Source organism: Metarhizium acridum (genome assembly GCF_019434415.1).
Source record: "Metarhizium acridum strain ARSEF 324 chromosome Unknown scaffold_29, whole genome shotgun sequence".
Classification (NCBI taxonomy): domain Eukaryota; kingdom Fungi; phylum Ascomycota; class Sordariomycetes; order Hypocreales; family Clavicipitaceae; genus Metarhizium; species Metarhizium acridum.
In genome coordinates, this window is record NW_027094017.1 from 2020237 (window position 1) to 2044341 (window position 24105).

General features: G+C 50.4%; 5 protein-coding genes across 5 annotated transcripts; 2 read left to right on the forward strand and 3 right to left on the reverse strand.

The window, feature by feature from the left end:
• Positions 1-536: 536 nt before the first annotated feature.
• Positions 537-5176, forward strand: BEA3_1 (ABC transporter bea3; the record flags this gene model as incomplete). Its single annotated transcript, XM_066118381.1, has 12 exons — positions 537-701; positions 772-877; positions 959-1055; positions 1112-1166; positions 1223-1558; positions 1625-1795; positions 1854-1948; positions 1998-2697; positions 2760-4417; positions 4479-4597; positions 4653-5092; positions 5150-5176. The coding sequence occupies 12 exons, from the start codon at positions 537-539 to the stop codon at positions 5174-5176; spliced, it is 3969 nt and encodes a 1322-aa protein (XP_065976985.1).
• Positions 5177-5496: 320 nt separating this feature from the next.
• Positions 5497-6817, reverse strand: J3458_004721 (uncharacterized protein; the record flags this gene model as incomplete). The annotated part of the gene is made up of 3 exons (XM_007817407.2): positions 5497-6255; positions 6325-6465; positions 6584-6817. 3 exons carry the CDS (start codon positions 6815-6817, stop codon positions 5497-5499), a joined length of 1134 nt encoding a protein of 377 aa, XP_007815598.2.
• On the reverse strand, positions 6443-11408 carry J3458_004722 (uncharacterized protein). Its single transcript, XM_007817406.2, has 6 exons — positions 9897-11408; positions 9066-9827; positions 8989-9008; positions 8796-8930; positions 8613-8737; positions 6443-8554 (listed from the first exon to the last, which is right to left on the reverse strand). Exons 1-6 carry the CDS (start codon positions 10843-10845, stop codon positions 7513-7515), a joined length of 3033 nt encoding a protein of 1010 aa, XP_007815597.1. The 5' UTR covers positions 10846-11408; the 3' UTR covers positions 6443-7512.
• A 5002-nt stretch (positions 11409-16410) lies between these two features.
• Positions 16411-16752, reverse strand: J3458_004723 (uncharacterized protein; the record flags this gene model as incomplete). Its single annotated transcript, XM_007817405.2, has 2 exons — positions 16411-16556; positions 16611-16752. The coding sequence occupies 2 exons, from the start codon at positions 16750-16752 to the stop codon at positions 16411-16413; spliced, it is 288 nt and encodes a 95-aa protein (XP_007815596.2).
• Positions 16753-19716: 2964 nt separating this feature from the next.
• J3458_004724 (uncharacterized protein) lies at positions 19717-23155 on the forward strand. Its single transcript, XM_066118382.1, has 4 exons — positions 19717-21284; positions 21345-21738; positions 21812-22798; positions 22865-23155. The coding sequence occupies exons 1-3, from the start codon at positions 20380-20382 to the stop codon at positions 22400-22402; spliced, it is 1890 nt and encodes a 629-aa protein (XP_065976986.1). The 5' UTR covers positions 19717-20379; the 3' UTR covers positions 22403-22798; positions 22865-23155.
• Positions 23156-24105: the final 950 nt, after the last annotated feature.

Here is a 24105-nt window from a genome sequence, read left to right on the forward strand (position 1 = left end):
GACGTTTGTACGGAGTATGGAAGGACTCTGGAGCTGACGCGTGACAAGAGTCGTATTTCGTATACCAGAATCGGTGTGATTTCCGAGTCGATCTTGGAGGGTGTCATGCATCCATTCCGCGCCGTAGACAGCCAACGCAATTGAGCTTCGGCCGGGATGCAGTAACCGTTGGGCAACAAACTGACTTGAAAGTCGGCCTGCCTCGAATCTGGTAGTAAAATTGGTGGCCGATGAGCCGGGCTTGGAACGGACCCGAATGACATGATAGACCAGACGTGACAACTCTAGCCCTCCGTACTTTAATTGCTTGTCCGAGAAGGGTCAATTGTTGCGCCTTTCTTTGCCCCAACAGACCATGCGCTCCTCGCCAAGAGTGGCGTCGTGAACCGGCGGCGCAAGTGGACGTGATATAACCTGTATCCCTCTCGCACTGGCTCTCTTGTTTTGTTTTTTCTTGTGCCCGTGATTTGGTTTTGTTCTTTCGGCTTTTGTGTATTTCTTTCACAGATGGCCTGCCTCATTCGAGTGCTGTTAAAATGAGTGCCGCCGTCGTCGAAGATGGCCTCAAGGTCGAAAAGCGTCTCGCTTCTTCCGCCACAACTACTCCAGAGAATGAGAAACATGAGGAAGGAGCGAAGGACGTTGCCCCAGACGAGGCAAAACCCCGGCCCGAGCGAACAGCGACATTCAACGATTATCTGGTTTGTTTCCCACCTCTTCGAAGATGTTTTTTTTTTTTTGGATCGAGTATTAACCAGCTTAATTCGACAGAGAGTATTCAAATATGCGTCGAAATGGGATTTCCTTGCCTACACTGCAGGCGTGTTGGCATCTATCGGTGCTGGCATCACCCTGCCCCTAATGAACGTTGTATTCGGTGAGTTCATCCACACGTGCAACGAACAACCCAAACGCTGTGACCAATATATTTTGATTCAACGTAATTGACTATCCCTAGGCAAGTTCGTTGGAAACTTTAGCAGTTTTTCAAACTTCACCGCCGGAGGCGCCGGCATCACAAAGGCCGAATTTGAATCCAAGCTGGACAAGTTGGCGTAAGAAACGCACCAAACATAGTTGTCCAGGATTAAACTAACTCGTCTTCTCCAAGATTGTACATGTTCGCATTGTTTATTGGTCGTCTTGGACTGAACTATATCAACAAGGTACTTTTAATTATGCCGCAATATAGACCTCTGCGCCGACTAATGCGTTTTTCAAGCTGTGTTTTCGAATGATTGGAATCAGGCTATCTTCGGCAATACGACTACACTATCTTCAAGCCCTTTTTTCCCAAAGCATCCATGTGTTGGACTCGATGCCCCCTGGATACGCTACCACGACTATTACTACCACCAGCAACACCTTGCAGTTGGGCATCTCGGAAAAACTGGGCGTCTTTGTCGAATTCTCAGCTACCATTATTGCTGCCATAATCATCGCATTTACCTACAATTGGTTGTTGACTCTTGTGACGGCATCGTCGATTTTTTTTATTGCTTTGACAGTCTCAATACTGTTGCCGTTCATTGTCAAGTGCAATACGAGAGTTACAAAGGTAAATTTTGCAGTATTTTCGCATTGAAACGCATTCATCATTTCTAACACTCATAAATGAATCTAGGCCGAGGGAAAAGCTGCAGCCGTTGCCAGCGAGGCAATGGCCAGTATTCGCATGATCATGGCCTGTGGTGCTGAATCGCGAATAGCCAAGAAGTACGCGGCGTTTGTTGAAGAGACAAAGAAACATGCTCAGTTTATGTCTCCACTCATTGCGCTTCAATTTGGATTAATTGTATGCCATAACCCCATCAGTGTATACGTTCTGTCGCAACGTGCTGACACATTTGCAGTTCTTTGGTGCCTTTGCCGCCTTTGCCCTTGCCTTCTGGTACGGCATCAAGTCGTTTGTTGACGACTCAAGGGGCGATCTTAGTACCATAGTGATGTAAGATGTAATCACCCCAAGGAAAATACACTAAACTGATACATCATAGCGTCTTGTTCTCCGTTATGATGGTTGTCTTCTCGCTAGAGAGAACATCAACGCCAATGTTGGCCGTTAGCAAAGCTACAGTAGCCGCCTGCCAGTTTTTCACCGTTATTGATGCCCCTGTCCCGAGCAAGGGCTACCTCAAAGACCCCGAAGTAGCTGCTACAGATGATATAGTGCTGGATGATGTTACTTTCGCATACCCTAGTCGTCCTCACGTCAAGATCCTTGATCGATTGGATTTACGGATCGAGTCTGAAAAGATTACGGCCATTGTTGGCCCATCTGGTTCTGGCAAGAGTACCATCGTTGGCCTCATAGAACGGTGGTACAGCCTCAAAGATCAACATGTCGTTGCCAAAGCCGTGGAAAAGAAGAAGGAAAAGAAAGGCTCCGAGTCTGAGGATGATGAACCGGAGGAAGGCCAGTCTGAGCCTGAGGACACCGGACCCCCCATCAAACTCAGCGGCACAATATCCACTTCTGGTCACCTACTCGATGATATTGAACTGAAATGGTGGCGATCACAAATTGGACTGGTTCAACAAGAACCCTTTCTTTTCAACGATACTATCTACACGAACGTGGCAAATGGCTTAGTAGGCTCCCGATGGGAGCACGAGTCGGAAGAGAAGAAGAGAGAATTAGTCAAGGAAGCTTGTAAAGAAGCCTTCGCTGACGAGTTCATCGACAAACTCCCCGCGGTAGGAAATCACAAGCGTCATTCTAGATTTTAGGGATTATTTTCGCTAACATCCTGGTACAGGGCTACGATACACTTGTGGGGGACAGCGGTGCCAAGTTGTCAGGAGGCCAACGCCAACGGATTGCCATTGCCCGATCCATCGTTCGAAAGCCTACGATTCTCATTCTTGACGAAGCCACAAGTGCCATTGATGTCCGCGGCGAACGGATCGTGCAAGCTGCACTGGACAGGGTTGCCAAAAATAGGACGACTATCACCATTGCGCATCGTTTGTCAACGATTAAGAAGGCAGACCGTATTGTCGTCCTCAAGAAGGGCAAGGTGGTGGAGAGTGGGACGCACGAGGGTCTCATTGCAATGGAAAATGGCGTGTATGCCGGTCTTGTCAACGCACAAACCTTGTCCCTTGGGGCTGAACATGACGCCGCGAATGAGGCCGTTGATACGGACGGCGACGGGAGCATTCTTGAGCGCGAGAAGAGCAAGGCAGCCTCTGAACATGAAGCCATGGCTGAGACCAAGTTGGAAAAGCAGCGGAACCTCGTCAGGAGTTTTGGCCGCTTTTTCTACGAATCAAAACAATATTGGTATCTCATGTGCCTAACGGTGTTTTTTGCAGCGTGTGCTGGAGCTGCCATCCCTCTCCAGGCTTACATGTTTGCCAATGTTGTGGTCATTTTCAAGTACGAGGGCGACAAGCCAAAGCTTATGTCCGAAGGCAACTTTTGGTCTCTTATGTGGACAATTCTCGCTATCGGGGTGGGATTTGCTTATTTCTTCTGCTTCTTATTTTCGACACGGCTGGCCTCGATTATTCGAAACAAGTATCAGCAGATGTACTTTGAGGCCATTCTCCATCAGAAGGCATCATTTTTCGATGAAGAGGATCATTCGCAAGGGACCATGACTTCCCGTGCCTCCGGAGACCCCAAGCAGCTTGAAGAGCTGATGGGAGCGAACATGGCTAGTGTTTACGTCGCTATTTTCAGTCTTACAGGATCAATTACCATCGCCTTCTCGTTCGGATGGAAGCTAGCATTGGTATCAACTTGCGTTGTCTTGCCCATACTTCTTGGTTCGTCGTACTGGCGTTTCAAATATGAGATCCAGTTTGAGAAGATGAATAACGAAGTATTTGCAGAAAGCTCCAAATTCGCATCAGAGTCCATCGGTGCATTCCGAACCGTCACTTCTCTAACCCTTGAGGACCCAATATGTCAGCGATTTGGGGAACTTTGCCAGGGGCACGTCGTGACAGCCTTCAAGAAAGCCAGATGGGTTAGTTTGCTCTTTGGCTTCTCAGACAGTGCTACCATGGCATGCCAGGCTCTTGTATTTTACTACGGCGGCCGACTACTTCTCAGTGGCGAGTACCAAATCTTGAACTTCTTTGTTTGCTTCATGTCTATCATTCAAGCTGGCGAATCCGCTGGCCAAGGATTGAGTTTTGGACCAAATGCCGCTCAGGTAACAGCTGCTTCAAATAGAATTTTGAACATGCGAGACTCAAGGCTGCGCGATGACCATTCTGAAAAGGATGAAATTCCGGAGGCAAAGGGTGGGATGAAGATTGAGCTGGAAAACGTCCATTTCAAGTATCCGTCTCGCGACACTCCGGTATTCCAAGGTTTGAGCTTGACGATTGAGAAGGGCCAGTTTGCCGCTTTGGTTGGCGCATCTGGATGTGGCAAGACGAGTGTCATTTCACTCTTGGAGAGGTGTGTAACTGACCAACTTCTTGGCTGAACAGTGCCCGTAAAGTGCTAAATATTGAGCCAGGTTCTATGATGTGGAAAGGGGACGAATTCTTTGCAACGGCAGAGATATCAAGGACGTGAATATATACGCCTATAGGCGACATTTGTCGCTTGTTGCACAAGAAGCAACCTTATTCCAAGGTAAGTAGCCTCGGTTGATGGTTCGTATCTGCCTTCCAGCTTACAAGAGATGCAGGTACCCTTCGAGAGAACATCCTGCTAGGCGTCGACGACCAAGCAATTACGGAAGAAAAGCTCCACCGGGCCTGTCGCGACGCCTCCATCCACGACTTTATCGTCTCCCTCCCAGAAGGATACAACACAAATATTGGCTCTCGAGGAGTCACCCTCTCCGGCGGCCAGAAGCAGCGCGTAGCCATCGCTCGAGCTCTCATCCGTGACCCGAACATCCTGCTCCTCGACGAAGCCACTAGTTCTCTTGACTCGGAAAGCGAGAAGCTCGTGCAAGCTGCGTTTGAGCGCGCTGGCCAAGGGCGTACCATGGTCGTTGTTGCACATAGGTTAGCTACTGTTCAGAATGCAGATGTTATTTTCGTGCTAGGCGAAGGCGGAAGGCTGTTGGAGCAAGGCAATCATATGGAACTACTTAGAAAGAGGGGTGTTTACTGGCAAATGGTGAGCATCAAACAGCATATACAACGCAAAGTGCTTGCTGATTCTAACAGATTGCAGTGTCAAAGCCAGGCTCTAGATCGGTAATACATCATGGAACGGGGCCACACCCAGGGGGGGAACAATACTCATATCATCGGCGTCGTTTTTTATTCCGGCTTCAACACTACTCATTGCGCTTGCATCTTATTTCATCTCGATTCATCTTGTTTACACACTACTCTTCATAATTCCTTGCTAGATATCAGACATTCTTCAAGCATTTAAATATCGTGGTATATACACACAAAGCAAGCGCTATCCCACTCCTCATCTAGATGTAAACTGTACATAGATCAATATCACAACCACCTTCGCACCGTCTACCTCGAGGTCAACATGTGAAACAAGACATCACGAATGAGGCTCTACGTCTTCATATCCCAGAACTCATCCAGTTCCTTCATAATGGCGGCAACATGCGTCATGACAAAGTCATGGCTCCCAGGCACGACTCTCCAAAAGACATGACCCTCGCCGCCGACGAGCGGCAGCCCATCACGCGCATAGTCCTCGGCACTAATCAACTCGTCCGTCTCGGCGAATATGACGGCCGTCGTGCCCTTTTCCCGCTTCGCCAGCCCCTTCCACTCCTCGTGCTGCTCTGTAAGCGGCGCATACCGAATACATGACATGAAGGCCGGCACGAAGCCCTCGTGATTGTGCACCATCCACCGCACGTAGTCCAAGACCTTCTCCTCCAGCGGCGTCGCCTTCTCGCCGGCCAGATTCTCGGCCTCGGCAGCGGCCATGACACCAGCGGCTTTGGTCCTGGCTGCCCTCGACGACGCAATGGGCCGCTGCAGCCGCTGTCCGGTGAGGACGGCAAGAATGCGCTCGGGGACGAAGCCGCTCGAGAAGATGAAGCGGCTGACGGCGCCAAAGGACGCGGCGTCGATAAGGCCCGCCGGCGCGAGCAGCACCAGCGACGACACCATGTGCGGGAAGGCATTGGCAAAGGGAATGACGATGCCGCCGCCCAGAGAATACCCAGTTAGCCTGAAGCCCAAGCTGCCCGTCCAGCTGAGGCGGGACGACGCCAGCACGAGCAGGATCTGCGTCGTATACAGCCGCGTGTCGTGCGGGATGTCGCCCACGCCGTCGGTGAAGCCGCGCCCAAACAGATCCTGTCGCCTCGTCAGTCATTTTTCCTTGTCCAGTGACAACCCTCTTCAAGGGGGCCGCAAAGAACGTACAAACAGCATGACGCGACAACCCCGCTCGACCAAAGCATGTGCGATGCGTCCCAGCGTAATGCACGACGTGCTTATCCCGTGAACAAGAAGCACCTTGTCGCCATCCTCCGGCCCGAACTCGTAGACCCGTATCGTGCCGTACTGCCCCACGGTGTTAGTCGGCACGTAAAGCAAACAAACAGACATGGCTCCCTTTCACTCAATGCTCACATAAGAGCCAGGGCCAAGGGAGAATGAAGCGAGGAAGGAACAAGCATACCGGCGTCTCAACGTCCCTCGCTCCCGGAAACGCATCCGGCAAATACACCAGCTCGCTCAGCTCCTCCCTCGACACCCTCGGCAGCACCGTCTTCAGCGGACTCCGCAGAACGCTCTGCCTCCTCGGCCACAGCGTCGCTTTGGCCATGACTATCAGGGAGGCGGTGGCGACGGCGGCGGTGGTTGCGACGACGGCCGGGTGAGGAATGTCTGGCCAGCGGAGGAGCGTGTCCATGGTTTTTGCTGGATTCGCCGGGCCGGACTGGACGGAAGAAAAGAGGGCGGCGGACTTTGCTAACAGGCCTCGATTTTTGTTAAGAAAAAGAAAACCAAAATAAAAAGAGAGAGTAAGGGGAAAAGGCAAAAACAAAGAGCCAAGAGGCTGTGTCCGAGGAGCCAGAGATGGTAAAGTCGAGGCCTGGAATGAAGGTGTTGAACGAGCTGAAGCTGCGCCCTGCCTTGGTCATATGACGCCTGCACTTGCTTGTGCATGACTGACCAGTGTGTATCAATTGATCGGTAGCGTCGGGTCTCGGGAGCCATGGAGCTCCGTGGGCGGGTCACCACTTGGACGTCGGCGTGGACGGCAGGCATATGGGCTAGAGGGGCGATTCTACTTGTCGGTTTTGAATTGTTCCAAAGTGTGTGGCTTGGCTTGCTCATATGGCGTAACTTGTCAAAAATCATGTCTAGAATATGTGTTGCTTTGTGTATGTATGCGGCCGCGGCAAGGGCCACGGGCCACGGCGGACGGTGGCCGGTTTCACTTTTCCATTTTCATGTTATTGAGTTGAGAAATTCAGATGGGTATCTTTGTATTTTATCCATCGTAAACGGATTGGCATTGCAACGCCGAATCGTCGTGTATCAACAGCACAGTATCCTTTGGTACATCCCCCGTCGACGTCAACCTGTCTTGTCCGCGCCGAGTTAGCCCAAGCCAACTGCCCACGCCGCATTCCCGAGCTGTTTTATGAGTTGTACCAAGTTCTCAACTATGGGAGGTAGTCCCTCTTGCGCCTGCGTAAAGTTCATTCGCAGTATATCCTGAGCCATGTCCATGCAGGCTCGGGGGCCGTGCAGTGCCGCCTCCCTTGTTGTTCCACGAATCGTGGGACCCTTGACCATTGGCCGGCCTTGCTCGAAGCCGATAAATCGCTGAATCGCCATCGAGTCCGCACCATCCAAGTATATTGGCTCTGTGCCAATTTGTGACGCCACATACTGTCGTCGGTTTGCCCTAGTCACCACGCCATATGTCCACAGTGTTATTGCAGCGTGGTGTACTGCTACCGCATAAAAGTCCTTCAAGTGACCTGGCGGGAAAAGCTTGGCGTGTCGAAAAACCTGCGACGCACACCAAGCCGCCGAGCGGGCTTCAGAACTCGTAATCCATTGCTGCAATATCGGGTAGACGCGCCGTGCCTGGTCCTCGCCCTCCTTGCCCAAGAACAACTGCAGGTCGTCAAGAGACACATGCAGATTCATCATTAGAAGATAGAGGAGTAAGTGCTCTCGCGCTGACATGCCTTGCCAACCAGCCGCAATGAGATGAAAACTTTGGAGGTCCTTGACTAGCTCTTGGTGGCGAGAGCTCAGTAGCAAGTTGGGGTTGCCTCCTAGGCTGTTCGCATACGACCGCGACTTGTGAACCGAACTGAGTTGTCGATACTCGAGAATCAGCGCCCAGAATCCGTGAAGAAAGATCGAAACCGAGAATTGGACGTCCAGGCGCGCGTGATTTGCCGTCAACAGGTGGACGTCGTGGAATAGGTCGCCCACAGACGGTGGTCGCTTAGAAAGACCCGCGTTCCTCTCCAGGTACCGCGCCTTCCATTCCTGTGCTGTTTTTGCCAACCACAACTCTCTAGCTTCGGGCAATGGCAAGGTCAACTCTGAATACGACACGCATGGGTTTGTCAATGTCGTCATCGATGTCTGAGCCTCTCGAAGATAACAATGGAAGACTAGTCTACGCCACATATTAGCCAGCTGTCTCCATACCAAGAAATAGACAGAACGGTGCGCACCGTTTCCATTGTTCTCTCTCAATCCACAGCTTCCACTTTTCCTCGAGAACTTCACCTTCATCTGATGGATCGACATTGATGATGGGATACTTTGCTCGTTGGAATTTGCCCCGATATCGCATCATCTAGTCTCGTCGTTAGAGTTACTTTTGTGGTTTGAGCTACATGCGTGACAGTGCGTACCGTGACAGGAATGACAAGATGGCATTCTGCGATCTCCATCCTACGGCGATTGCCACTCCAAAGACCGAGGTCTTGGACCAAGATAAGTGATTGAACTAAGCCTAACCGCTGGATTGCCGTATTGTTTTCCTCGAACTGTTCATACGTCAGCATTCATCTTGAATCATCTCAAAGGATCCGGAAATGTTCATACCCGTGCGGGGATTGTGATGCCTGTTTACGACGTCAGCCCAGAGCTTGAATATCTTGGGTAAACATGTCACTACTTACGAACCGCTTCCATCACTGCGAAACCAAATTTGCGCAACGCTGGCACCGGGGTCAAGGAGCCTCCATGAGCGGCAGCCATGGCGATCCACTCTGGCCACTGATCCTTGAGTTTGAACGTAGGGAAATGAATCCATGAGTCTACTTGGCAAGCTTGAGCAGCAAGAAACATATGCGTCAGAGTATCCAACACCTCCACGGTGGGGAAAGATGCGGCAACTTGGTTAGCCACGGAGGTTTGGCGGCACTGGGAGAGGAGAATGGCCATAACACGGTCCCGCCCCGATTGTTCCAGTTTCTCAACAACGACTCTTTCCAAACAATCTCGGCTATGTTGAAATTGGGAGCTTGATGTATCTTGGGTCGATACAGCAAAGAAGCTCTGTTCCTTATACCCGTTGTCATTGGAATTTGGATCCCAACGCCATGGCGATTCGGTCCAAACTTTGACCAGGCTCTTTCGCATCTGGTTTATCTCGGCCGAATTTTCAGGGCGGGGGATGGGATCCTGGGCCGGCATTGTGCCTTCAGTCATGCCATCCATGTTCCATTGGTCCAGCATGCCGAAATCCAGGTCCGTCAGTTCAAGGCTGGCATTGTCGCAGAAATCAAGAACGGGCATTCCTTGCGGGGTCGTCATCTTGTTTGGATCAAATGGCTGCTCATACAACACATCTCGAAGAAAATCAAAGAATGGCGAGTTGTTGAAATCCATGACTCCTGTCGGAGGTTCATATACTGGCGGTGCAAGTGTTTCATTGCTGGCTAAAGGGTAGTTGTCAGCACATGCTGCTTGTCAATCACATCTGAGTGAGTCCTTGTTCATGTACATACCTTGGTCCATGAGAGTTTCTGGTGTGGGCCATTGGCTCTCCCCGCTCTCCTCGAGTTTAAATGTCGTCGTTTGTGAGTAAGGGCTGGTCTTGCTGCTAGCCTCAGGGCCACTAGGTGCTGAATTGGCATGGCTGTGCGCGGCTGGTGAAGAAGAGTTGCCTGACTCTGTGCTGTAGGCGGCTACAGGTGCTGCTGCTATAGCTGTGGCGGAATGGTTAAAATCATGGGCAGCTGTGGCATGTTTTTTTGGTGGGATATGGTGATGAGGGTTGGACGAGGGACCGGCTTCGGAGAAGATGCAAGTCAACTTGCGATTCACGCAACGCCTGCATGGCTTGGAATCGTCACACTTGACTCTGGCCACGGCGCATGGTCGACACGCCTGAGAGACACGACCCGTTGCCGGAGACGAGTTTATTCGCCGTCGTTTCTGCGGCGAGTCATTCTCGTGATTCGCAACATGGCGGCGCAGAAGATCCTTTCGAGCAAAGGATTTTTGGCAGATTTCGCAAGTAAAGCGTCGGCCCAGGGTATGGGTTTGGACGTGTCTAACCAAATGCTCTGGCCGAGAGTAGGAGCGTCCACAATCCCGACAGGAATACAATTTGTTGTCTCCATGATTCTGACGTGATGGAGTAGCAGAAGTAGAGCCCTCAACTGGTAGCGCTGTCGTGGTTGTCGTCGTGGTCGCGGGCGAGGCCGAGGATGGAGCAGACTCTCCCGCATTGTGGTACCGCTGTGATTCAGTCGACCCTGGGACTGTGGCTAGAGAACCGTGACCTATTCCGAAAGATTGCCACGAGCCTGAAGCTCCAGTACGCGGCGGCGACACAGCAACATTAGGCCGAGATTGAGGCTGAGGTTGATCTTGATATGGCTGAGGAACATCCGACACTGACGAAAGTGGTCGTGGGGGATCAAGAATCTGCGATAATGACGGACCGGTCATGGCGCGACCAGAAGAGCGGCCTCAAACCCCGATCTCGAGAATTGGAAATCTCTGGGAGATACTCCGCACACAATGCCGCAATCTCACGAGGAGCTCGCGAGACCGATAGAATTCATGGAGCGCATGAGCGTGCAGATAGCTGTATGCAGCACTCAAAGCAGTATCTCGAGTCTGGTGTGTATTGAGAAAAGTCAAGATACCAGGACCTGGTAGTCTTGGCAATTGTCCAAAGGAGTTGCAGTAAAGGAGAAGGCGAGTAGGTAGGGGCCGCACTGATGGCACAGAAGAATGCAGCACTCCAATGTTGTCTCAAGATGGCAGCTAGATTGCAGCCAGATTGATTGCCGGACACTTGCGCCCACACACCTTTTTCGAACCAACCCACACCAAGACGCCGCAAGGAGCAGAGTTCGGAGTATCCCGTACTGCAATGAGAACTCGGGACGGGTCACTCGGGTTCTGGGGTGGAATCAAGGTTACAGGTTCCACGTGTTGGGAGGATTCGGTGGGTGTCTGGTAGCCCATCTGCACTGGGCATAACACTTGCGTAATGACAAGCGATGACGACGGTGATGATGACGATTGATGGGTCTCAAAAAGATGACCAGTCGATGGTCCGTGTCGACGGCCTGGCGTTCTGGCGCTGGGGTTGGAGGCCAGGGGTGGGGCCCTCGTCTCGAAAGGTCAAGTAGCGAGACGCTAAGTGGGCAGGCCAACACTCCGAGGATATTAATTCAATGTTCCCTCCCGACTGTTCAATGTTGACATCAATTGACCGATAGACACCAAGAGTACGCTAACCCGCAGCCTTCACATCGACTCACGATCAAGTGTCTGGCTCAGTTGGCCTGAGTCGAACAGAGTCTGAAACTAGCGGCCATAAAACACATCTCGCGATTCATTCGCCCGCATGGGAGCCGACGAGGACCATACCCACGTTCATGTTCAAGTCGAGTGTTGCCTGTCCATCAGGGGCTTGGGGCAGCCGGTCTCCTCCTCCCAGGATTGGGTCAAGTGTGAGCAATTATCATTGTTTCTTGAACATCTGCTTATCGGCTGCAGATCGAGTCCGGAGTGCGATATTGGGCTTGAAGAACAATAACATTCCTTCCACACACGCTGCGCTTCACAAGAGACCGCGACTGCACCATCGTTGGGCCAGACGAACGGCAGCACCAACCAGGCCTGCTACTTGGCCAGCCTGGTTCAGAATGGTATCTGGGATCGGTAATCCTAGGCCTTGGAGGAGCAGGTTGGGTCGCTGTCCGACGCGCCACCAAATGCAGGCATTCCGAGATCAGTTCTAGAGTTCAGAGCATGCAACATTGTACTCGGTCTGTACAACTACATAATCGGAGCCAGCCAGCCACAGGGAACAGGGCATGAACGCAAACCGTTCGCCTCTCTTCGTACCCTAAACACTTGTGCATCGGCAGTTAAAGTTTGGCCACCGGATTGCCCATTCGGCCTGAAGCCACAATGTCTAACTCTGACACAAGAGCCTAGTTGCATGACTACAGTGCACACCAAAAGCAGATAGACCAGTCGATGCTGAGCAGCATTCACGCGCAGCTCATGCAGTGTTCCCAAGGCCATCGTGGTAAACCCCGGAACACTGTGACACCTGAATGGTAACACCTGCCTGGACAATCAGATTGACCTACAGCCAAGTACACACAGTCAGGGAACAGGGTGTCGCGAAGACTCGTCTGTCGCATCATCAGCCAAAAGCCTTGGCGAATGCAACTTTATTGAATAAAGTGTGCTCCCTCTGAACCACTGATGCCTGTCAACGTTTCCGACCTGCATATCCTACTTTTATTCCAACACCGTGGGGACACACGGCGCCCCGCCTTACATGTTCCGGCGCCATCTATTGATCCTGGTATTGGCTCAATCAAGGTTTTCAGAGATGGGCTACGGCAAGGGCAGTCCGAAAATCCATGACATAGCTGACCAAAAAAACCGTGCCCAAAAAAGGGAACTTGACCTTCCGTATCCTCCAATGACCGCGGGTCGCTATGTTTCGGCCCCCGTTTGGATTTGACGTCTCGCTGCTTGTGACACACAACTCAAGAAGACGTGAGCTCCAGCAGAGTGAGTCTATGGAAATAACTACATAGCCTGGCTGTTTCACTTTGACCACCATCTTGGCGATATTGTGGCGGACTATCTTACCAAACGAAACGGGGGAATCCGCGAACCCGAGATGCGACTCCCAGCTGTGACATTGTCTGTCTTGACATCCCCGCTGGCGCTTGTCCTGTACGGAGTCGGTATCGAACTCAAGCTGTATTGGATATGCCCGACGATAGGGCTAGGTCTTTGTGGGTAGATGCTCTGCTAGGATGGCTCGAGGAGAATGACGGCTAATCAAATTTACCAGTGAACTCTTCCATCACTCAAGCCACAAATATTTGCCTGGTGTACGTCATAAGACACATATCGACCAGTTGCAGGCGAAGTCACCCTGACTGTAATGGGGTTCAAGTATAAGTGTTTATCTGGAGACCAACTTGACGCATGGATGGGAAGGTTAACGGTGTACAGCTCTCTATGGCTTCTTGTTGTCATTTGAGACCAATCCTTGGATCAACGTGAGCGGCTACCAAAACGCCTATGGGGCCATGGTCGTATTTCCGCAGGCGTCCTCATCTTGTGGATTCCTTTATACCTGTGGGGCAAGAAGATCAGACATGCGACTTGGAAGTGGATGGTGTTGTCGTTTATACATTGGAATGACGATCGTGAGGTTGGAGAATAGCCGGAAATTTGTGGCTTCAATACATATTGTGCAGACTTGATAAAAGTTGCAGCAGGCGTTCAGACGAATGAGTAGTACGTACTTGTTGCGTACCCAAAGAAATTGTTAGCGATGCGGGGCCCCGCACTTTGTTTAATATTGCGAGGAGACTTGACGGCTGAATACGTATTTCCGACTGCGGAGTGGATAAGTTATGGAGCAAGCCGTCGAAACAGGGGGCGTCGGTGCGGGCATCTGTGCCGACAACAGTCCTCCTCTCCTCGCTTCAATCTCGACTCTCGGGACTATCACGTATCTCTGAGCGCCCCCGGCATGGTACAAGATAGTAGAGCCACCGCCAAGGCGTGCGATGCCTGTCGGCGGCGCAAGCTGGGGGTATGTCGAACATGGTGCTCTCTCACATTGGCAAGACGAGAACGCTGACAAATTGGACAAGTGTCGACGGAATATTTCAGAGTCCCTGTCGGGTTCTAGGTGCATAAGATGTGTGCATACAGGGCTGTAGCGTACATATAATGATGAGCGATGACGAAGAGGGCCAAATCGTGGAGGTGAGTAGCTACAACGGCCAATGTCCATACAGCCTCATCCAGGGACGCACACGACGCGGCAGCCGACTGAGAGAACTTTGGGCCTCCCAAGCCATTCACTCTGGAGAAAAGCCCTTTCTGCCCACCTCATCACGCCCCAGCCCTCCGGTAATCACGGGTCAGGAAGAAGAGATGTGTGAGGCTAGTGGACGTCGAGACCAGTCCACTGACTCTGTGCCGTACGAGTTCTCGGGGGATTAGCTCGACAAGGTTGACCTCGGGGGAGCAGACGGCGCTGATTCTATACCCCATGATTTTGGTCTGGACCAACGACGTTTGTCACATCGGATACTCTCCCTTTTGACGTCGAGCTGGCCGCCCCTGTCTCTGCACCTAATGAGTCCGAACCTAGTGTCACTTCTGCTGCAATCCCACGCGGAAATAGTGTCGATTTTTTAACAAGACGCCATTGTTGCTCAGGTATGACAATGCCTTTCCGCAGTATACCAGCGCTATCCGCTGTGGCATCTGGACACACTTGTCAGCAAGGTTAAACACGAGAAATATGCTACCGATAGCGGGTTCCGTTCTTCACTGCCTCGCGATATATCTCCTCGACGAGTCATCCCTATTCCCGCAAAAACCCACATCATGGTTCAGCTCGCCTTTTACGAACAGAAGAGCTTGAATCGATGCCCGCTCACTGCAACAGCAACCACTTTGCTGATTGCCCATCCACCGCGTCCGTCACTGTATCATTGCTCTTGTTTGCTGCGCACAGTGTTTCTGATCGACATAACCTGGCGTTCTACGATCTTAATGAAGCGGCGGGGCTACTTTGCCTAGACGACATCGACGCCCTCGACTCTCTCGACAGAGCATTGTACAGACGCCTAGAAGCCATCCTGTTTGTCACAGAGTCTGCATCAATGCCGGTCTACGGGAAGCCATGAAAGAACCGACTGATTCCCCGTTCTGAGAACTTGGGCATCCTCGAATCCTCAATGCGGTAGTACACGGAGCAACGCCGGCCAACTTGCGCCCTGCCGGCAGCCCTCTCCGATATCCACCTCGGCTCTCTGGACAACAAAGCCGTGAACTTGCTACGCGCCCTCGTATGCCTGTACGACGCTGTGACAGTCCATGAAATCTCCAGGGTATCCGTCCCCAGTCCCGCCGTGTCCGAAATCATCGAGCAAGGTGTCCTCGGGAGCTCACCTCTCCGAGCAGCTGACAAGACGTCTCGCCAGCGGAGGAAGAGGCCTTGTCGGCTCGCAAGTCCAAGTGGCCCTCTCAGTCTACTCCCGGGGCGGCGTACACGCTCCAGATCATGGGACTCACGTCGCTTCAGTATAGTAGGGCAATACGTTCGGGGGAGTGTAGACTCGCGGGGCACGGGAAGTTGGCGAGACTCGAGGCCGCGATTCACGATATATTTTCGAATCTGGGCCTCCTCGCGAGTTGTTAAAGTGTTAGTGTAGACTTTGATTCGAACGGTGTGTAAGACGGATTATGAGGGCTTCTCTGCGCCGGGCTAAGTTTGGTGCAGCTGTGTGTCGAGACTGTCTCTAGGCAGCTTACGTTTGGGGAGCAGGATGCGCTCGTGATTGATGAAGGCAGTGACTGCCTTGTGTGATTTTTTGCGCTTGATATAAAGCAGAGGTTCTGGTTGTTTGTGGTTACAGACCTCGACCTCTCTTACATTTGCCAAACAAGAGGTGTACCCGTGTTAACGAGACCCCTAATAGCTAGCTAGGCATCCATGCAAACGGCTAGCTTTGCCAAACAAAGACTCATATAGGGGTTTTCAATCAACTGCACTTGTGCGAAGCACTACTTTGTTTCCTGAGTCATTGACAACAGGTATTGGAACTGCACAACGCATCTGCCCGATACACAGTGAAAAGGGTTTCATTTTTCATTGAAGAGATAGCCAAGTTCTCAATTCATTTAGAAACCATCGTTAAAATAAACTACAGCTAGTTCAAAGCATAGTCTAGAATCCTAGCCTGGCTCCTGAAAAACTGCCGAGCAGCATGCGCTGTCGGCGGAAACAACAATCCGTGTTAACCTACACCGAACTTGTTGCTACTCGAGTCATCGGCCTTGAGTGTCATCGGGTACAGCTGCGGACGACATGTTGCCGGCACGACTAGTTTGAGGTGGCGGATGCGTGATTCTTTGTGCTCTTCCGCATCGCGAAGTGCCACTGCGGCGGCGAGGCTACATCCTGCAGAGCAACCCCATATCGCGATTCGCGCCGTGTCAATGTTATACTCTTATGCGCGGTCGAGGGTCCACTAGACGGCCTGATGGCAGTCGTCGGGGGGGGGGTGGGAGTTTGTGTTCAAGGGAGAGGCGGTAGTCCACGTTTATGACAATGGCTCTGAGTTCCGAAGCGAAGAATATGGCTAGGTCTGTTTCAAGGCATTATTAGCATGGAACTCTACGTTCGAGATTAGCCCACTTACCTTCATCTACTTCAGGATAGCGATGAATCCAACCTTCACCATGATACATGATCAGCGCAGGCCTACTAGGCACGGACTGCTTGTCTTCTACGGCGGGAACATACACCCTCACTCTGAAAGTGGCATCAGATCCATAGGTCATGGACACGTTCTTGATGGCAAGTTCTGCAAGGGCCCGTCTGCGGCAATCCGCTGGCGTGCCCTGGGGGGGACTTCATAACCACTTCACCTACCCATTTCCTGGCAATTTTCTCGTCAAGTGGGTCTGCGAGGGCGGTGTTTGCAATACGGAGACTTGAAGACGCCCTGGTCATGTTGGTGACTTATCTATGGAATGGAACTTGTGGTAGACTCGGGTTGGGGTTACCTGTATGCAATGTTGGTCTACGGCGTCAATGAAGGATGACCTTGTCCTCTTGCAGACCCATTTTCTTAGCCTCCGTTAATCTAGCTATGGACTCGCGGAGATCTGCCTCTAGGCTCGGGTTCAGGGGATCTGACGTAGCCACGGCAGCCATCGTGGTTCGGTTGGAGTATAATAAAAATGCTCTAATCATAAAGAGGCGCGCTACAAAGTGAAGGATGCAAAGACAAAAGACCGCAGAAAATTAAAAGTGCAATAACAGAAGTCCATCCACATAAATACGTATAAGCCAAATGTCGGGGATGCTGACCTCGACAGTCGACGTTATCTGGATAACTCCCCACGATGTGGCGCCGCCACGCGGAGTCGGCGTCTTGCTCGGGAGCAAGCTCGGGGAAACTTGGTTGACTCGTTCCTCGGCCAAACAACCCAGGGCATGGGGTAGCAGCATGGCGATTGCAACTATTGATTTTGTCAATGGCTCTGTTTCATTTGGGCCGTGGCTGATGACTTGCGTTTGTCATGTTTAGCTAGTGGTCTGCTGTTGCTGCGTTTCCACACTGGTTTATGGTGTAGTTGCTTGCTTCAACAAACATCTTCCTGCAAGTTGACGTACTTATACTGTAGACATGGACACAGTCAAGTCGAAGGAAGTAGCGACTTCGCATGTCGATGATGCCTGTGTTGCTAAACAGTCTATAGTGATGGATGAAAACGACCGCTGGTGGAACTGGCGCGTTATTGCGTATCGTCAGTACATCCGTCCATGCAGTCCGATTTTGATCATCAGTCATTCACTTGCTTCGTGCTTCGAGACGTTATTGTCGGTTTAGCCATGGGGCTATTCGGTTACGATAATGCCTCCGCCTCGCCTCGCCTCTCGTCTCGCTGCCTTTATTTGTGGAGAGATATCAAGCCCCTGGTTTCCAGGGCGTTCTCGTGTTTTCGGTGAGACTGAGCAGGTCAAATACAGGAAATGGGAACTTGATGCTGACCGGGGGGGGGATATGGGGTAGAAACTTGAGCCTCATCATCTGTATACCCCTGGTTGGAGCGGCCTGCGGTGCCTTTGCAGCCATCCCTGTACAAAACTATCTTGGCCGGAAGAGGGCGTATATATTCGCACATTCCCTCCTTTGCATCCCAGGTTCGATAATGCAGGTGGTGGCTACAAACTTAGGGGCCCCTGTCGTTGGATGTTTTGCAAACTGTATGCAACCATAACTCCAGTAACTCCCACAACTCGTCTTCTCTTCACTACCAAGTTCTTGTACGTCTGAAGTCACTACCGAGTTCTTGTTAGTCTTCAGACGAACAAGAACTTGGTGTCGCCACAGTCGTCGCATGGGCCACGGAAAACTTTACGGACCAGTAGCAGTACAGGATCCCGCTCCTCATCCAAGCTGTTTTCCCTGCCACGCTCGCCCTGCTGTCTCTTTTGCCGACAGAGTCTCTTGTCTGGCTGCTCGCCAAGGGGAGACATCATGATGCGCGAAGGAGCCTGTTCTGCTCCGTGAAGGCAACGCCGCTCTCATTGAGAAAGAACTTGCCCTGGCGACTGCTGCTCAGTCGCATTCCGAGCACGTTAATGTGAATGCTTGGGATATTCTGAAACCAGCGAATCCAGAGAGAACAATTTCTGCGTCTGCGCCGCTGTATCTAAGTGAGATCGGCGGCCAGATTCTAGTTTTGACGTATTCAACGGTTATTCTGGTGCAGAGCGGTGTAGCTGATCTATTCAAGATCACAATCATCATCTTTTTGCTGCAGTTTCTGGGAACGCTCATTGGACAATTTTTACTTGACAAGATTGGGCGGCGGCCGGTTGCCTTGACGGGCTTTGTGGTTTTATTTGCGATTGACATTGTGTGCGGTGCGCTGGCCTGCGTTGGGCTGGCAACTCAGTCGCAGATAATCGGGTTGGCCGCGCTATGTATTATCTTCAGTTTCATCAACGCCACTTGCCTTCAGTCGATGTAAGTGGTGTGCACACGAGTGTACATGGGCGGTATATACGAACTGACGAACCGATAAAAGCGCGTATGTCTTACCAACTGAAATTCCGACATCACGACTTCGTGAGTCGACCATCTTGGACCACGTTTTGGAGCTACACCACGACTATTATTAGCACTTGTGCTATTCCTCAGAACACCAACGCCGATGCGTAAGTTTGTCGTTCCCCCAAATCTGACATGCGTCAGTTGGCTGACAGGGTCCGTATAATAAGAGCCAACCTGGGAGCAAAGGCTTTCCTCATCTTCGGAGGCTGCATGTTGATAACGTTGGTTTGGTCGTACTTTTACTTGTAAGTTTACGGCTAAACTGAAGCGAGAGGTGGTCCCAAGTCCTAATCTTTTCGTAGGCCCGAAACATCAATCCGGACTCTTGCGGAGGTCGACGAGTTGTGTGCTGAAAGAATTCCGAAGCGACACTGGAAAGGTTAGTGGTTTACAGAATAGTGCCAATCTTGTTATACACTTGAGCATACTAATCGTTAGCAGGGTAAAAATCTACTGCAAATGAGATTGATATTGATAATGGGAATGCGGACCGTTAGAGATTTCATGTTGGAGGAGAACAAAGTAGAGTCTCCACATGGCTGCAGCGCAATGCCATGCGGCGGAAGCTAGCGGACACTATTGGAGCCTGTGGATCCACATGCAGCTACACCAGACACTACTCCGTACTAGTGCAGCGTTCACTCTATTCATGCTGCAACTAAATAGTTACGGCGTAATAACTAGTAGTAAGTGATAAAGCACAATAAACGCAGGGAGGGCTGGGGTTGGGACGAGCACTTTAGGAGCACCTCAAAATTACTGTCTGGCGTCTGGTGGCAGGGGCATAAGACCAGACCAACCACTTGACCGTGAATCCGTGACATCGGTCCACGACTCCGGCTTATGACAGGCCACCAGTGCTGCACACTGACGCAAGCGTGATCGCGTGCCAAAGCTTCCCCTCTCCAATGTGTGATATCTGCAATCATCTGCGAACGGAGCTCGAGCGTCTTTGCTTGTTGGCCGTGGCCTGATGGCCCAAGACACTGACTGCTGTGGCTGAGTTGATGCCCATCTTTATTTTTTTCAAAAGAAAAATTAAAAAAACTGGTCCCGGGGTTTGGAAACAGGACGAACCCATTCGGGCGCTCAGCGGCGCCTTCAAAGCGTCGTGTGTTGGTTCGAGTGGCTCACCTAAGCTCAGGCCCTCCGTGCCGACGACAACGCAACCCGAAACCTCGTCGTGGCGACCTACACATCTCGCGTCGTTGCATAATTTCGAGACAGAGTCTTGGGGCTCGATCTTTTCTTCCTTCTCCCTTCATTTCCCCCTCTTTCTTTTTTTGCCTGCGCAGCACAGTTACTCCACAACCCAAGTTGGAAGACGGCCTCATGTTCCAACATGTCGAGTCCTCGAGGCGGGTCAAGCCCCGTCCATGATGACCATCATCCAAGGCATCATACCAGCTCCCCCCGACCGGAATCTACAGTTTCATATGCAAGCGGTGGCTCACAACACTGTCATTGGAAAACAGCAGAGTTCCATGATCAAGAATGTTCCCGGTACTTTGACTGCCCTTCCCACGTAGTTGAACGAGAGCTCTCCGATTCAGATCATGTAGAGCAGAGTCGGCGAGCAGATAGTCCAGAAGCAGGACCGGGCGCCGGCATACAGATCAACGACACTGAAGATGCACCTCGACGTCCCCCGACCGATGACGAAAGCAATACACAACCTGAGTCCGGCCACTCGCATGTGCAGACACAGACTGCTTTAGAGTCTGAAACATCTGCATCCCACCGCCAGTCAGCCATACAATCAGCCTCACACAGTACCACCCAGTCCGCCGACGAGCATCAAAACGAGCCCATGGTGGTTCTTCCTGTTCGATCGTCTTCTATACTTACTCCATCCACATCCCAAAGTCAAGAACCTCCTGTCCGGGAAGAAGCAGCAAGAGCACATGTGCATAACATGCCAAATCCAAGGGTTAATTGGACAGACCTCGAGCCTCGTTATCGAGGCGCATATCTGCAACCGGCTCACGAAAGCGAACACCAGACCATGGAGTCTTTGCCTCGTACAATGGTACACGCGGGGGATATGCACCATCCCCCTTCTTCGAACAGACGGCGCGAATCTGAGGGCAGACGGGCATCGCAGGATCATCGAGTGAATCGACCTAGAGGCGACGACAGCGTCACACCCGAGTTTGTGCTCCCTAGGTGGCAGCCAGACGCGGAAGTTACCTACTGTCCTATTTGTCATACCCAGTTTAGTTTCTTTGTTCGCAAGCACCACTGCAGGTACGCCATCATATTTCCCAGGCTCCGACGGCGAGTGTGTAAGCTAATACAGATTCAAAGAAAATGCGGCCGAGTCGTGTGCGCCACGTGCTCCCCGCACAGGATTATCATACCGCATCAGTACATTGTGAGGCAGCCGGGATCCGATATTTCGGTGCCCTCTAGCTTGCTTGTCGACGCTATGGGGGCTGGCTATCTTGACGTGAATGGGTTATCAGGAGGCGAGCGCGTACGGCTCTGTAATCCATGTGTACCAGACCCCAACACAGCACCACCTGAGAGTCCGACACCGTCTATTGGGTCTCCGCGATCACCACATCAAAGATCACGTAGCAGTTTCGGAGCTTCACACGGCGCTGCACATCCATCAAACAGATATGGGACTGTTTTCACGGGAGGAGACAGCCGCGATCCCCTGCAGTACCACTATGCCAGAGCCAGGAGCATCACCATGGTATGTTTTGTTTTCCTCCACCTTTATAACACGACGAGGCGGATGGCCTTGACTAACAGTAGTGTGCACATAGAACCCACCCGTCCAGAATTCACCTAATCTCGCCCCATCCAGCCATCGTATGAGCGCGCCGCATGTCCATCCATCCCATCTAGAGCGCTTCTTAGTCGCCGGCTCGTCCAGCATACACCCATCCTCCTCACGCCACAGGTACAGTTCATACGGCTACGGAGAACTCTCATCATCATCTCGACAACGCGCCCTACCGCTCCCTCCTCAAATTGCTGAGGAGGATGAATGCCCCGTGTGTCACCGAGAGCTCCCCCTTCGCTCGTTGCCAGACTCTGAAGCCCTTCGAGAAGCACACATCAACAAGTGCATTCGGGACCACAGCACATATGGCAGTCTCCGTCCTCCCGAGGGACAAGAAACGTCGGCGCCGCCAATATTATCTCGCAGGACCGGCATGTACATATACCCAGCAACAGAGAAGGACTGCATCGACGACGCAGAGTGTACGATATGCTTGGAAGAGTTTACGGTGGGGATCCCCATGGCTCGATTGGAGTGTCTGTGTCGATTTCATAAGTCTTGCATATCTGCCTGGTTTGTTAACCATCCCGGTCGATGTCCGGTTCATCAGCATGATGGATTCGGATTTTAGGCATTGGAAGTACAATGCCCTCCCGATTGGGGTTACATTTTGAAACTGCCACGCACTCCTCTCTTGCTGATTGTGGGGAATGCTTTGGTCATTTCAGTCGTTCACGATTCATTTATAAGGCGGTCAATATGTATTCTGCTCAGTGACTCCTCTCATTTCGGATGCGACACATTGGCGCTGTCGCTGGGTTTGTCAAAGCTGGGCGTTTTGGGAAGGATTCGTATCGGGATTATATGGCTGGCGAAGAGCGAGACTGAGATTTAGAGCACAGATGGTAAGAACTGCATCTCGAGTGTGAATAAATGATATCAATAATAATTTACTTGGTATGAAATCAGACACAACCAGTCAGTGAACGACACGGCAGGTTTGATGTATTGTGCTAGGGTTATCGGGGTAAGTCGCTTCTCTGACAAAACAAACTCCATGGTTTTAAGTATTCGACCTGACCACCTAGGGTAGGTACTTACCTTAGGTACCTAGACAGGTAGGTACATAAGGTCAATGGCTATGCATCACGCATGCTGCTGGGTGGACATGCGTTCATGTGCCAAGTCCCAGCAACATGGTCAGCCAGGACATCTGATACTACAGTCCCTCCCGGTAATTCCGAAAAATCCACAACACAACACATGTAGCCGCGTCGCAAGGCAAATATTTTAACAGCGATTTCTCGCCTAATTCAATAGAAATTATATTTAAATTTAAATAGTAGTCTATTTAGTTGATTTTACATTAATTAATATAATTAATACTTAGTGTACCACCCGCGCGCGGTGATAATCGCTTTAATTTAATAGGGTATTATATTAATTAAATGTAAAAGTAGCTCTTCTTTTAAATCTTTTTAGGCCTTTATTACAGCTATTTTAAGCTAATTAAAAAGCTTTATTATATTTAACATATTAAAAAGGTGAGAATATTATTATATAATTTTTTCCTTAAGTAATTTCTAGTAGTTTTTAATTAAATTAAGATTAAGCGAGTAAGGCAGCTAATTTATTAATTTAACCCCGTTTTTTAAAGCCTAATTTCTCAGCTAATTTTACATTAATTAACTCTAAAATGTAAAAGCATTATTATATATAAAGATATTCCTAGGTTTTAAAATTATAAGTAATTTTAACTATAAGGTCTCGTATATTATACGTAAAGTTACGCTACCACGCTATAAATTTAGGTCTCTAAGAAGCATGTATAATAAAGAGCGATTATAAGCGCTAAAAGAGGCCTAAAACATCTAGGAATATCTTATTACACGTAGCTTCTCTTAAACTTTATTTAGTTAAAGTTACTCGCCCTTTTAATAATTAATTGTAAAGTTATAGTAGTTTCTTTAAGTAATTACTTTCACTTACACGCCTTAAAAAACACTATTATAGCTTTAAACTATTAGAACTTATAATAAAGACTTTATTAGAGAAAAAAACCTTTTACTATTATAAAATTAGCTTCTAATAATATTATAATGTAAATCTTAAGCGTCTTACTACATTTAAAGGTGTTAATTTTAAACGTTAAAGTGCACGTTTATATTAAATACCTATTAATTTAAGGTAACGTATTAAAATTATAATATTACACGCTAGGTTAGCCTCTTAAAGAAGAATTTAATTTTATATAAAAGAGTCTTAACTAATAATTCTATTAATAATTCTTTTCTCGCGATCTAATATCTTTAAGGGCTATTTAAGGCGTGGTAA